Source organism: Cyclopterus lumpus, chromosome 7 (genome assembly GCF_009769545.1).
Source record: "Cyclopterus lumpus isolate fCycLum1 chromosome 7, fCycLum1.pri, whole genome shotgun sequence".
Lineage (NCBI taxonomy): Eukaryota > Metazoa > Chordata > Actinopteri > Perciformes > Cyclopteridae > Cyclopterus > Cyclopterus lumpus.
In genome coordinates, this window is record NC_046972.1 from 12,654,075 (window position 1) to 12,667,050 (window position 12,976).

At 38.3% G+C, this 12,976-nt stretch overlaps 1 protein-coding gene across 15 annotated transcripts in view; it reads left to right on the plus strand.

The window, feature by feature from the left end:
* The first annotated feature begins 753 nt into the window (after window positions 1-753).
* huwe1 (HECT, UBA and WWE domain containing E3 ubiquitin protein ligase 1) overlaps window positions 754-12,976 on the plus strand; it is a 46,711-nt gene continuing 34,488 nt past the window's right edge. For 8 of the 15 annotated variants that reach the window (XM_034537475.1, XM_034537489.1, XM_034537482.1 and 5 more), the window contains exons 1-11: window positions 754-819; window positions 3,482-3,551; window positions 8,492-8,542; window positions 8,715-8,784; window positions 10,383-10,481; window positions 11,680-11,886; window positions 11,995-12,147; window positions 12,241-12,303; window positions 12,465-12,542; window positions 12,648-12,698; window positions 12,787-12,955. In XM_034537475.1, the coding sequence (XP_034393366.1) occupies window positions 8,740-8,784; window positions 10,383-10,481; window positions 11,680-11,886; window positions 11,995-12,147; window positions 12,241-12,303; window positions 12,465-12,542; window positions 12,648-12,698; window positions 12,787-12,955 (865 nt within the window). In that variant the 5' untranslated portion in view covers window positions 754-819; window positions 3,482-3,551; window positions 8,492-8,542; window positions 8,715-8,739. Of the gene's footprint in view, window positions 820-3,481; window positions 3,552-6,989; window positions 7,113-7,143; window positions 7,291-7,425; window positions 7,563-8,491; window positions 8,543-8,714; window positions 8,785-10,382; window positions 10,482-11,679; window positions 11,887-11,994; window positions 12,148-12,240; window positions 12,304-12,464; window positions 12,543-12,647; window positions 12,699-12,786; window positions 12,956-12,976 lie in introns of those variants that run through there. The other 7 variants (XM_034537481.1, XM_034537490.1, XM_034537491.1 and 4 more) reach the window with 5 other exon arrangements.

Here is a 12,976-nt window from a genome sequence, read left to right on the forward strand (position 1 = left end):
AAAATGCCCTTGTTTAATTTCATCCATTTAGTTTTATGTTTAACTATTGATATCACTTTTGTGTTGGTGTGTGTACTGTGTCTTTTAAACATGATGTTTAAATACGACCTGGAAAAGATAAAATATACATTGGGCAAAATTTCTTTTTTTCGTTGATTTTATTTTCAGACTACTATATCACCAAAAGTGTGATTTGGTTGTCAAATGCATAGTTTTCAGTTTACTACCTACTACTAATATGAGTACTACTCTCGAATTGACTGGATAACTTTATTTTAATTGCAATTACCTACAAGTAGCGTTAAGGGAATCATTGGAACTAATACAAAAGTTAATACAAACAAGTAATATTGTGTTGGATTAAACACATCAACACTTAATGATTTTCTTTCAAATGAAAGTACAATTTGATATAATTAAGCCACTTTAGATTTGAGTTAGTGGCTCCTACGGTTTCTCTTTTTTTTATTGTACACACTAGTTCACAATTACTTTAACATTTACACTTTTTTTTTTTCCATTGCTCAACTTTCCCAGTACACATAAATGCATAAAAGCATGTGTTGAGTTTGAATACATTTTAATATTAAATTGAATAAAAAATTAAATCTTGGAGAACTCTTGTGTGCACATCTAATCAAAAGGTTGAGGTTGGAAATACCAGTTAATAAGGCCGTATGCCCGCTTTTAAACGAAGACCCACTGGGTTACAAGGGAGTGCCCTGAGTAAACGCAGCAGCAGGTATTCTCGCGAGATCCAAAATTGCTCTACCACCACTCTAGTGCAAGATGGAGAAGCAAATGTAACACGCATTCGAGGTAAGCAGAAATAATTATTCCTTTGTATTGCCGTGGATTTTAGCTAACTGGTGGCATACATTCATCTTACTCAATAACTGCAATCGATGTTTTACAACCGTCACAAAGATCCGAGACCACAAAACTAGTGTATTTTACGGCTAAACTACGGATCCTCTGCTATGTAAACCGCCATTTTTAATTTAGCCATGATCCCACTGATAGAGCATTGTGCGGAGCTCTCACCGCTAGCTAGTTAGCTCGCGCGAAACCCGCAAACATAAATGCCATACGCATATCCATACTCATGTTTACTGTGTGCGGGTATGTGCCGCTATGTACAAGTTAACGTCAAAGCGGTAACCCCGTTGAATGACTAACGGCTACTCCATTTCCTCGGGAATGATGATACAATTAACCGGTTAGAGTCTAAATGTGTGTCGGGTTACATATTTGACTTTTCGTAATCTGCTAGCGTGAACGTTAGCCGTTAGAGCTGAAATGGAGCCGAAGTAACGCACGTTAGCTGTTAGAGCTGAATATGAGCTGAAGTAACGAACGTTAGCCGTTAGAGCTGAATATGAGCTGAACACCTAACTAGCTAGCTAACGTCACCTAACTGGCGTTAGCGGTTAACCTCGCCAACGTTCGCTCCACCATTGACTTAACCGTAACTGCGTAACGTTGGGTGGCTACTTAAAAAAAATACTGGCAGACAATGCAAGTGGGTTTTACACGTTACAACGGACATAACGTGTGTTTACTGGGGAGTGATGAACGAGTTAGTGTGGTAACGTGCATTGTAGTGTGAGTTTAGTTAGCGAACTAATGGTAAACTAAGGTGCTATCCACGGCCGATAACGTCACTGTATTGTATGATGCAGAAGATCAAACCAGTTCACGTTTTCAGTATTACGTTAATGCAGCGTTGTTGTTCGTGAATGTTAATTATTCAGGGGGGTGTCGTACATTAAGTGATAGGGAAGTATCGCACTGTCAAATAAGGCTTACAGCCACTAACGCAGATCACATTTAGTTACATGTCTTTGAAAGCAAGTTGTGATTCCTTTCAGTTAACACAGCCACAATAATTTGAATGTAAACTTGATGAAGGGAACATTTCAGCACTCCCTTTGGTCCTTGTCTTTTCAATTAGTGACCATAGGTTACATGGTTTTTATTTGTCATTGTATGACAGGGCAATAGCATTATGATTATAATCCCAAATTGCTAGATAGGAAAGAAAACAAACAACTAATAAACAACTAACTATATTATATATGTGTATGGAGGATGAATTAAGGAGTCTCATAGTCAGAGGATAGAAGCTGTTTTTAAGTCTTGTGGTTAGGCAGCTGATACTTCTGTATATCTTTCCAGATGGCAGCAGGGTGAACAGGTTGTGGCTGGGGTGGGTTATGTCTTTTAATATCCCAGTAGCTCTTAGTAATTAATACTCCTTTTCTGACCAATATCACTGATGCTCAGTAGATTGGTACTAATGATGTTCTGGGTGGTTTTAATCACGCGTTGTTGAGTCCTCCTGTCCTGTGCCAGTTTGTTATGTTTGCAGTCGGGATGCTTTCAATTTCTCATCTTTAACTTTGCACAGGAATTGTGCCTTTTTTAAGTTTCCTTAAATACAGCTGTTTATGAGCTTTCTTTACCAGGATGGAGATGTGAGATGACCATGTCATGTTGGTTCTGATGCTGATTCCCAGGAACTTAAACCTCAGCTCCATTGATGTAGACAGGGGTGTGCATCTTTGCCTCCTTTTTTTCTGAAATCAACAATCCGCTCCTTGGTTTTACTGACGTTGAGCAGTAGATTGTTCTGAGCACTGCTCTGCAAGGTTGTTGAGGTTGATTTCCTCTCTATATATGAAGTCTCATTGCTGTTTGTAATCCGGCTGATGTCGCTTGTGTCATCTGCAAACTTCACAACAGAGTTCTCTTCATGTTTGTGATGACTTGACAACAATAATGGACTTGTTGTGTGCTGCATACTGCATTGATTTATTCTGTAAACTATGATGTAGTTTATTAATTCATACCAGTCCTTTGTAGCTTGCACACTGAAGTTGATCTTCTGGACACCAAAGGCTAATTTAAAAGCTCAGGCAGCTGAAAAGCAGACCTGTAAATGTTTTGTCTGAAAATGTATGACCATATATGCCAAATTTGGGGAACCGTAATTCACTTTTATTGTCATACTACATATGTTGTGATTTTAATTCTAGGTTTGTAGCCAAGATGCAATTAAAAGATTTTAAAAATGTACCAGCATTTAGACATGTCAACCGTCTTCAGGTTATTGAGGCGATTGTATTACAGTCCAGACAATTTAGTGATGTCCTACAATTCAGAATGCATGTTGTCAGTTGTTCATAAAGATACATGGAGAATAATAAATTTGTTTTTTTCGTCCTAACTAAGGCATGTACATGCATAGCATGTTGGGATTTGAAAGTGTCTATTGCAGAAAAGGCCCAACAGTTAAAATACAGTTTCAGGTTTTAATTTAAACATCAGGAAAAAGTATTGTTAAACAGTATGTAACTGATGACAAGACCATTTTTAAGTTTTAATAGAACTCTGCTTCCCGCTGTTGGTAAAAGTGCCAATGGTCAATCAAGCTGGTTAGATTTATTATCATATCTGATGCAAGTGTTTGTGTTTTCAGATAGTTATAAGAAACTGAAAAGCAAGCCAAGGATGAGAATGGGGGAGCCATTGAACCAAAGCTGTTTCTGGTATGTACTGCTAGCTAATTTACTATATTGACTTAAACTGTTCTGCCTTTATTTCAAATAGACTTGATATCGCATCAAATAAGATATTTTAAGATTTAAATTCTAAAAATGCATCTAATTCCGACAAAACATTTATGTGGTGCAATTTAGTTTTGCTACCAGTATACATGACAATGTCAATTTTTTTGATAAACTGATACTGCAGCATTTTCTCTTAAGAACAAGGAAATCATTCCATGTGGTGATCCATAGTGTTGTGACGCATTGGATGGGTTCACATCTTTTGTAATGTATCTAACTATAAAGCAAGGAATCTTTGTTTGTATGTCCTTCACATATCTTGAGAACAAGTCCAACTCAAATCTACTTGCTTGGCACCGAAAGAAGTTCTTTTGTAATTTTTGGTGCAATTTAGACACGCAACACATTCAGTATTAATAAACAAGTGAACAGCGCTCTGTGTAGCAGTGGGGCTTCAGAGTCCAGTGTGTCGTCCTCACCGGGCAGACCCAGCTGCATGGGTTCTTTTTATGCTAACTTAAAGGCTTTATGGTATGGTCCCTTGAAGGGACGAGGACAGGGGAGGCTTCTAGAAGAGCTGAGTGAGGAAACACCGGTTCATCCTTTTGTGGAAGTCTTTTTGGCACAAAAGAGGTGTGACTCACAGCTGGAATAATCTAAACCCAGGCAGGACTCTACAAATGTTACTGCATTCATAGATTGCAGATATTTAAGATTATCAAATGCACGATCAAACTGTCTGCCCGTTAGCCATTTGTGTAGCTCCTCATTAGGTACTGTTCTAATCTCATTCCTCAAGTGAAATTTCCCCTTTATGTTTTTATCTTGAATGTATTCCTTATCCAATTCAACTTCTATAATCCAGACATGATTTGTACCAATTTAAACCGCTGTTGAAGTCTCATATCAGTAAGTGTGTGTGTGTTTGTCACGTTGTCAATTTAATTAATAATAAATATTTAGGTTTTCATGACCACAGTTGTACACATTTGACAGATCATGATATACAGCTGCAACAAATTAATTGACAGATGTTGCAGCCGTGCCCCACAGCCTATTTAATTGACGGCAGCAAGGATGTGTCATTTTGTTAGTCATGAGCAGATAGCCAACTGGAAGCTGAATCGAACCTTAGTCGTCCCTCGTCGTCCCTCGTCCCCCCCCCCCGTCCCCCCTGTTCCTTAAAGTGAAGAGTGAAAGGCAATTTTCCACCCAATGTTTTTAAATTTACTATACATCGAGCTTTTAATTCTAATATGATGCTTGATAGTTTAATGAATAATAATGCATTGTATTTCAATTGTTATATTGTGCGAGTCGAATCTGCTAAGTAACTAGTAAAACGTCTGTTAATGTAGTATTACACAGTTTTCCTCTGACGTAGAAGTACACAAGAAGATAGTAAGGGCCTTTTGTAACTTATTTTGGCTTGGAATGAGTTTAAATGTATAACAATTCAATATTTTTCATATCTAAACATTATAAATCTATAGTCATTTTTAGTTGGGAGGCCCCAGACATTTGCTTACATTGCCCAATTGTAAAGTTGGCCCCTGGAATTTTGTGTCTTTGTAACTAGAGTGTATTTCACCAGGGTTTCTAACCATGAGTAGCCGTAACTTGGCTGTGTGGTGGAACTGTCATGACGGGGACCCAAGAGAACACTAACGAGTGCAGAGTTGTTTGTTTTGACGGTACTTGAGAAAGCAGCAACACAACTTTGATTTTGCATACAAGTGAATGAAAATATGAAATATCAACAGAAGTTGATGTATCATTTAGAGACAGTCTGCTAAAGGAATATTGTATTATGTGTAGACAGATGAACAATTCTATAAATTACTTTGACATGATTACCATATTCCTTTTAGATGTTAAATTGAGAGAGCAGCTTGCTTTACATACCTGAGATTTCAACAGTTATCACGTGTTATACTGCAGAGCAGGTATTTCTCTGGACATTGTGTCTGAGATTTGATGGAATTTACAACGGTAATAATGCTAATAGGTTAAATTAATTCATATAACCTTTTTCACCATCAGTGTCAACTAATGTTAACGTTAGTTCTTGCAATACAAACCTCAAACATCTTTGTACATTTCATCCTTTATTTACATGTTAGAGCCAATATGAGAGATGTGCCAATATTGCGCTTGTGTTCTTTAATATTTGTTTTAGATGGTTAATCCCACAAGGGAAAACTGTTTCGCTTCAGCAGCATTTATACATACAGGTAAGCCATAAAAATACACAAATGGGATAGAATAATACTTAATTAACTAACAAATCAAACAATCAAGTAAATATGTAGCCAAGTAAACAACAGTGCAACTATGTTATAGTTGAGTGATTTGATTTGGCCAGAGGTGATGAGTCTTCTGGAAAAAGTGCTCAGCTGTTCCTGCAGTATGTGGTGGAGAGGGTGGTCCGGGTTATCCAATATGGATAATCATTTCTTCAGTGACCTCCTCGCCACTACCTTCTCTAGTTTGCAGCCAATGATGAAGCCGGCCTTCTTAACCAGTTTGTTAAGTCTGTTGGTGTCTCCGACTTCAATGCTGCTCCCCCAGCAGACTACAGAGTAGTACAGTGCACTGGCCACAACAGACTGGTAGAACATCTTGCTGCACACATTGAAGGATCAAAATTCTCATAATCATCGATCGAGTTTACATTAAATAGCCAATTCAATAACAGTTTGTTGTTTCAATAAACAAGTTTCATTAGTAATAATACATTGACATAAGACTTAAAATTACAATTTTGAATTGTGTAAAAAAAAATACTCAATTAAACAGTGAAGAAGACCAATGTTGCGCTTGTATTTTCATGTAGATTAAGCAGGCTGACTAATGATAATGAATACAACACTTAATAACTGTTGGTACATATGATAACCTAATAAAATAGTTATCTTCTGAACTAACTGAATAATTAACATTGTAGTTAATCGGTGCCATTTGTGATATTTACTCGGTGGACTTTAAAAACTAGGATGCTGAATTTCTCTTTGCTTCATTGTTAGCTGGTTTAGTCATAGCAAAATGTGCTCCTGCTTTAGTAAAATATGGTCTCAAAATGTTCACTCTTTAATATTTGTGCAGCTGTGGTGATGGGTTGTTTCAATACTTCAGTATTGTTGGTTCACTGTTCACAATCAAGGATACATGCGAGGTTGACAATTGTGCATCTGATGATGGATTTCGATGAAAATATTCTTTTTAAGATCTAGTCATATTCATTTTTCTAGTGTTTTTTTGTTGTCGTTTATTGCGGATGTTGTCTTTGAGACCTGTGTTGATCCTAATTGTTAAGGATAATAGATGAAGCTGATTCGTTACACATAGGGTCGATTGACTTCTATTAACATGCACTGCATCGATAAACAGTGGCCACTCATCCCCTGCCGGAACGTTATTCACTTTTTGCACACTACCCAGAGTCATGATGACTGTGCCAACAGCTAGTGCCTGTGTGCTATGGAAACAAGCGCGGATACTCTGAAAAATAATGCAACGGACGGATGAACACTTTATAGAGTATGTAGCCGGTAGTCAATTTGCCTGAACGAACACTGAAAACCAAACTCGCAGTGTCACGTTAGAACCTTCCGGCAATGATTCAGCGAGTTATTATGCGTTTCTGCTTGCTATTCAACTAACGGTAGCTAGCTTGCTAGCTAGCGCGTGCTACGACTGTCTAGCCGTGGAAACCCGGGTAAGAGCCGTAACAAAGTAACGCTACCTGGCTCCACGTACTTGACATGCAACCATTTTAGTGTCGCTGATCGCCGAGTGGTGTTTACGGTTTCGTTTTTACTTGAAGCGGGGATGGTGCAGGAGTGGGGAGTGCGGGCTTCCTTTGCGGCCTACGCAGCCCCGATCTAAATTAGTCAAGAGTCAGGTCAGGACAGCGTGGTGATTTTTTTTTTTTAGATCTGAATTGACAGCTCTGGCACGGATGGCTAACATTGCTTGATTTTTTTTTTGGTGAGCTATTTCTTATATCTACGCTGATTACACATATGACTTGTTTGTGACTTGACTGACTTTTGTGGTCGGGTGGTATTAAAATGCTTTGAAGTATTTCAAAAGAGGATCGTTTGCTAACGTCACCGGTAGCTCACAGCTAGCTGGTCCCGGGCTAACAAACTCCGTAGCAAACGTTACTGAGAGATGTCTTTGGTACATTGAGCTTCCCAATGTCTTGTTTCGCCATACGTATTGCAAGCCAGTCCACAAGCAAATCAATGCCGTCTGTGACTCGTAACTACAGTCCAATGGGTAAATAACGTTACGCTGTTAGCAAGGGTGACGTTAGCTAGTTAGCTATCTGGCTGTAACTTAAACCGTTCAGTAACTCTAGTTGATGATGGGGAAAGCAGCGTACATCTGTTTATTGAGATCACTTGAATCGGGGTACGAGAAACGGTAGACAAATGTTATAGGACAAAAAGTAGGACCCAGCCTGATTTAATTAACTGTGTGCTATGCTGCTAGTTAGCCACTAGCAATTTATCAGCCTCAGTCTGCTTTGTGACGTTCAGACCTTGCTACTTTAATCAAATATGTCGTTATCTCATTTGTATTAATGATTATAAATGTATTATCGTTATTAATCAGTCATTTGTGATCTGAAACGTGTTTTTAAGGGAAAACCTATATCCACTACCCTTGCTTATTAGTAGAGTGCCTTGTAAAAAGGTATTTATTGGAATTAACTGACTTCTCTTTATGCGTGTGTGTGAGATATATATATATATTTATTTATTTATTTATTTATTTAATTAGATGGATAGATCTATCACACACACAGAGAATCCTTTCTTGAGATATGAATATTTTAAATTATTGTACATGGTTTTTGAAATTATGTAAGACACTGTCCATAGTTTGATATTTTTTATATCATTTTACAGATAACGTGACTGGAACATGCTGTTAAGTGGATATTGCCAAATTAATTCTCTGTAAGTACATTTCACAATTTACATTGTGTACACACGAGAGTTATTAACTCTAAATCTGAATGTCTCATTGGTTTTAGATTTGTTTTTAATATTTAAATACAATTATGTAAATGATGCATTGAAATTCAGTATTGCATGGTGTTTTCTGATGTACATGGAACTTTCTCAACAGGAGCAACAAATAGAGATTATCGACAATGAAGGTAGACAGAAGCAAGTTAAAGAAAACTCCTACGGAAGCTGTGAGTATGCTTAAACAAGGCCATTCCTACCGTATCATGATTTCAATAGAGTTGGGATACCCAAGCTGGGTTTTACCATGACCAAATGTGATAGGAAACCATAATGTCACAATCCAAGGGAGCTTAGTAAAAGGTGTTGCATACTATGTATTGGAGGTTTGATATTTGCATCAACAGCAGTTTGATGCCAGTCACCTGCATCTCTTTATGTAACCAATCAACTGTTGCTGTTTCTTTTACTATTCCTCGTTTTGCAAAATGATGTGCTGACTAATAGAGCACTAAAAACTAGAGATGCACCAGTCGATTGGCTGCTGATTTGAAATGGCTGGTTTTCAGCTAAGCCATGATCTGTGACTACCTGATTGGTTAAATAGTTCAGATTTTTTGCTGGTAACATTTATACATGTCCAGCTGCCCCATGATAGTTTAAAGTCAGCACACAGCGGCACAGACGGTAACGTTACAGCCAAACACACAATATATTATCGTTGTTAAAGTTCCTCAGCTCAAGTGAAAAGTAATTCAAGTGTACTGCAAGTCCATAATAAGGTGGAGTACCCACCTTAAAACATTTGAACAACTAACTTAATCAGACACTTATTATATTGTAATTCATTCCCATACATGCTGCCAAGAGTCCATGTCTGCCGACATCACAGGTTCTCTCCCTAGCACAGTCCTGCTTATAACAGAGCTAAACAGCTATCGTTAACATAGGTTGCATTGACTTGCACTTGAAAGAAAATCAGAATCAGCATGTCAGACTTTTAATGAAAATTGCAATCTGTGCATCTCTGCTGAAACAAGGAGTAGGCAGTCAGTTGGCAACCTTGGTGACAATACGGGTGCACTTCCTATTGGTGCTTCACAATAAAAGTCATAGCAATGGTATGCATTTAAGCAACAGCTGGACATTTTCACTGTGGCTAGCAGTAACGCAGTTTTTAGATCTCCAGATTATGTTAAATGACAACAGATTCTAAAACTGTAAAACCTGGGTTATTTTTGAGATTCGTCAAGAACAGTTGCAGGGACATGAGCTGAAGTGGAATAATGACATGGAAACCCTTGGAACTTTGTCCTCGCACAAAACCGCCATTCTCAAAGTTCTGTTTTTTTCTTGCGTCCACTTAGTTAGAAAATGTTGGATGTGCAAGGATTGCCAAAAATCTCCCACCCAGAACCCCTTCAAAGCATTGTGTCTGATGGTGTAACATCGCTCTAGCCATGTGGACACTTGCGACCTTCCCAAATGTTGCATGCATAAATTAATCTTTCGTCTTGTAGCTGTATTGCTGCCAGTATGATTACTCAGAACTGCTTGTTTGACTGATCGACTCTGTTGAGCCAACCATGAAAGTGCAGTGACAATTTTAAGGTTGGAGATGGTCATAGTTAGCTCCTACTCATGTGCTACAAAATAATTGGTATTGAAGGTCAGCATGGTTCCCCCCTACTTTAAGTACACAGAGGAAATGCAGATTTGTATGTCACGGCAACACTAATGTGTGTTATACTATGCAAGTAGAAAAGAGCATTGGAGGTCCATTTACTCACTAGTGACTAACCATTTTATGCCTCTTCTGAACCAACAGCCTGCCGACTGCAGGATACTTATAGAGAAGCTCAAGGCATGCAGTGATGAGCAACTGCTGGTTGAACTGCAGCACATCAAGACCTGGAATATTGGCAAGGTAAGCCCCAAAGAAAATGGGGAGAGGCACCATCCTCAGTCTTTTCTTTTGGAACCCGGTCAGTTTCTACTTTTCAATGATCAAATATGATTGATGATTTCAAATATCAGACAAAGGTGTATTCCAGGAACTTGACGGTTATTGGGACATGTTTTGGACTGTCTACACTAAATTATAATTTCTTTGAAAATAGTGGTTTCATGAAAACTACTCATCAACGTTAGTTTTTCTAGTTTGTTTTTGTAGAGACCCATGCCATAAATAGAAAAACTGCCAAATCTCTCCTACATTATCTTTTTAGTTGTTAAATAATAAAATGGCTCATGCATGCAGCACAGCTGAACAAATCGTTATTTATGGTCACAATGTTGTCTGCCCAAATCTGCATAACTGGATTAATGTAATAAGTATGGAATAGTTATTTATTTGTGGCTTATTGACATTACATGTTGAACCCGAGTCATTATCGTGCTGCTGCGCCGTACATCATTATTTTTAAGCTTGTACATCCTCTTAAAAGATACATAGATAAATACAGACGTTTTTAATGAAAGATTAATAACAGCTATGCTGTGTGATCGCCTATATAAACATTTAAAATGAGAAGACCACAGGGTAAGTTGGGAGTGCTTTAGTGGGAATGGAGTGCTACAAAATATATTTTTTTCACTGGTTTAATGTGGATGTACTGTACTCTTGGACTGCTTGCTCACCAGGATGCCTTGGTTGGTCAAACGGTAATTACTCCTGTTGGTATGATCATTTTACACCAGAAAGCCTAAAAAGTAAAGAATAATATGGGCAGATGACAAGAACAGGTATGCAGAGAGTAGGAAAGTAAAAGTCAACACCACTCTGGCTAAAGAATGTTTAAACATCTCTTGGAAGGTGGTTGTTAGCAGTTTTATATGGATGCTATTTCCACATGTAAAAACTTTTGACTGCAACCGCTTGAGTTTAAAAAAAATAAAAAATAATAATCCAAACAGGCCAACTAAGAAATAACATGTTAAATTGTATTTCTTGTCAGGTTTACTTTAGGAAATCTGTGATATGCTTGCATCAGACATGATCTAATCCAAATAATTGTTGTATACAGAAAGCAGTCCCCTGTTTGTTTTTTTTGAGGAAAATAAAAACCCTGGGATGTTTGACCTTTTTACTCCATTGATTACTGAAGATTATTTATCTTCAACAGTGTGAGCTGTACCACTGGGTGGATCTACTGGACCGCTTTGATGGCATCCTGTGTGATGCAGGCCAGACAGTGGAGAATATGTCATGGCTGCTGGTGTGTGACCGTCCTGATAATGGACAGCTCAAAGCCCTACTTTTGGCAGTGCTCAACTTCACAGCCCTGCTCATTGAGTATAGCTTCTCTAGGCACCTCTACAGCTCCATAGAGGTAGGCTTGAACCTGGTACACTCTGGACTACTACTCTGCTTTTCTGGAAAAAGTAAAACAACTCATTAACTACTTTTTTTTCATCCATCTCTCCCACCCTCTTTACAGCACTTAACCACCTTGTTAGCATCATGTGACATGCAGGTGGTCCTGTCTGTGCTGAACCTGCTCTATGTGTTCAGTAAGCGCTCCAACTACATCACAAGACTGGGATCTGACAAAAGGACTCCTCTACTGGCCCGTTTGCAACACCTGGCTGAGGTCTAGTGAATGCCATTGTTTTCCTATTACCATGATTCCAGCTGCCCCTCAAGAGAAAAAGCTGTATTTTGTCTCTTTGTTCCCTTCTTTTAGAGCTGGGGAGGAAAGGAGAATGGCTTTGGTCTGGCTGAGTGCTGCAGGGATCTGCTTATGACGGTAAGAATTCACAGTGTTTAATACTTGTCTCTATCAACTACCTACAGCTATGGGACTATTTGTTTTATATTTATGAATACAGACTGTCAAACAAGACTAATTATCCACTATATGTAAACTATCATCCCTTACTTTGCTGCCCCCTAATGATATATAAACAGAAGTACCCACCAAGTGCCACCACACTGCACTTTGAGTTTTACGCTGAACCGGGCCCGGAGATAAAAGTAGAGAGGAAGGTAAAGACCAAGATATTTATTTATATAATCATTATGTAATAAAACAATTTTTATTTAAAAAATATTGTTTTGATGACCTAACCTTTCTGAACTTCTTTTCCCTAGCAGACAAGTAGTAACACACTACACTATATTCACATCGAGCAGCTCGACAAGGTACAGTCAGATTACAATTTTGTCATTAACAGTTGAGCAATAATAAGACTTTGGGTTTTTCATCCGACACATGTTCTGTGTCTCTTAGATTTCAGAGAGCCCATCTGAGATAATGGAGTCATTGACTGTGATGTATAACATCCCTAAAGACAAGCAGACCTTGCTGTTCACACATATTCGACTGGCCCATGGTTTCTCAAATCACAAGAAGAGGTTGCAGGCCGTGCAGGCCCGACTGCATGCTATCTCTATACTGGGTGAGTAGTAGCTTTCTTCCT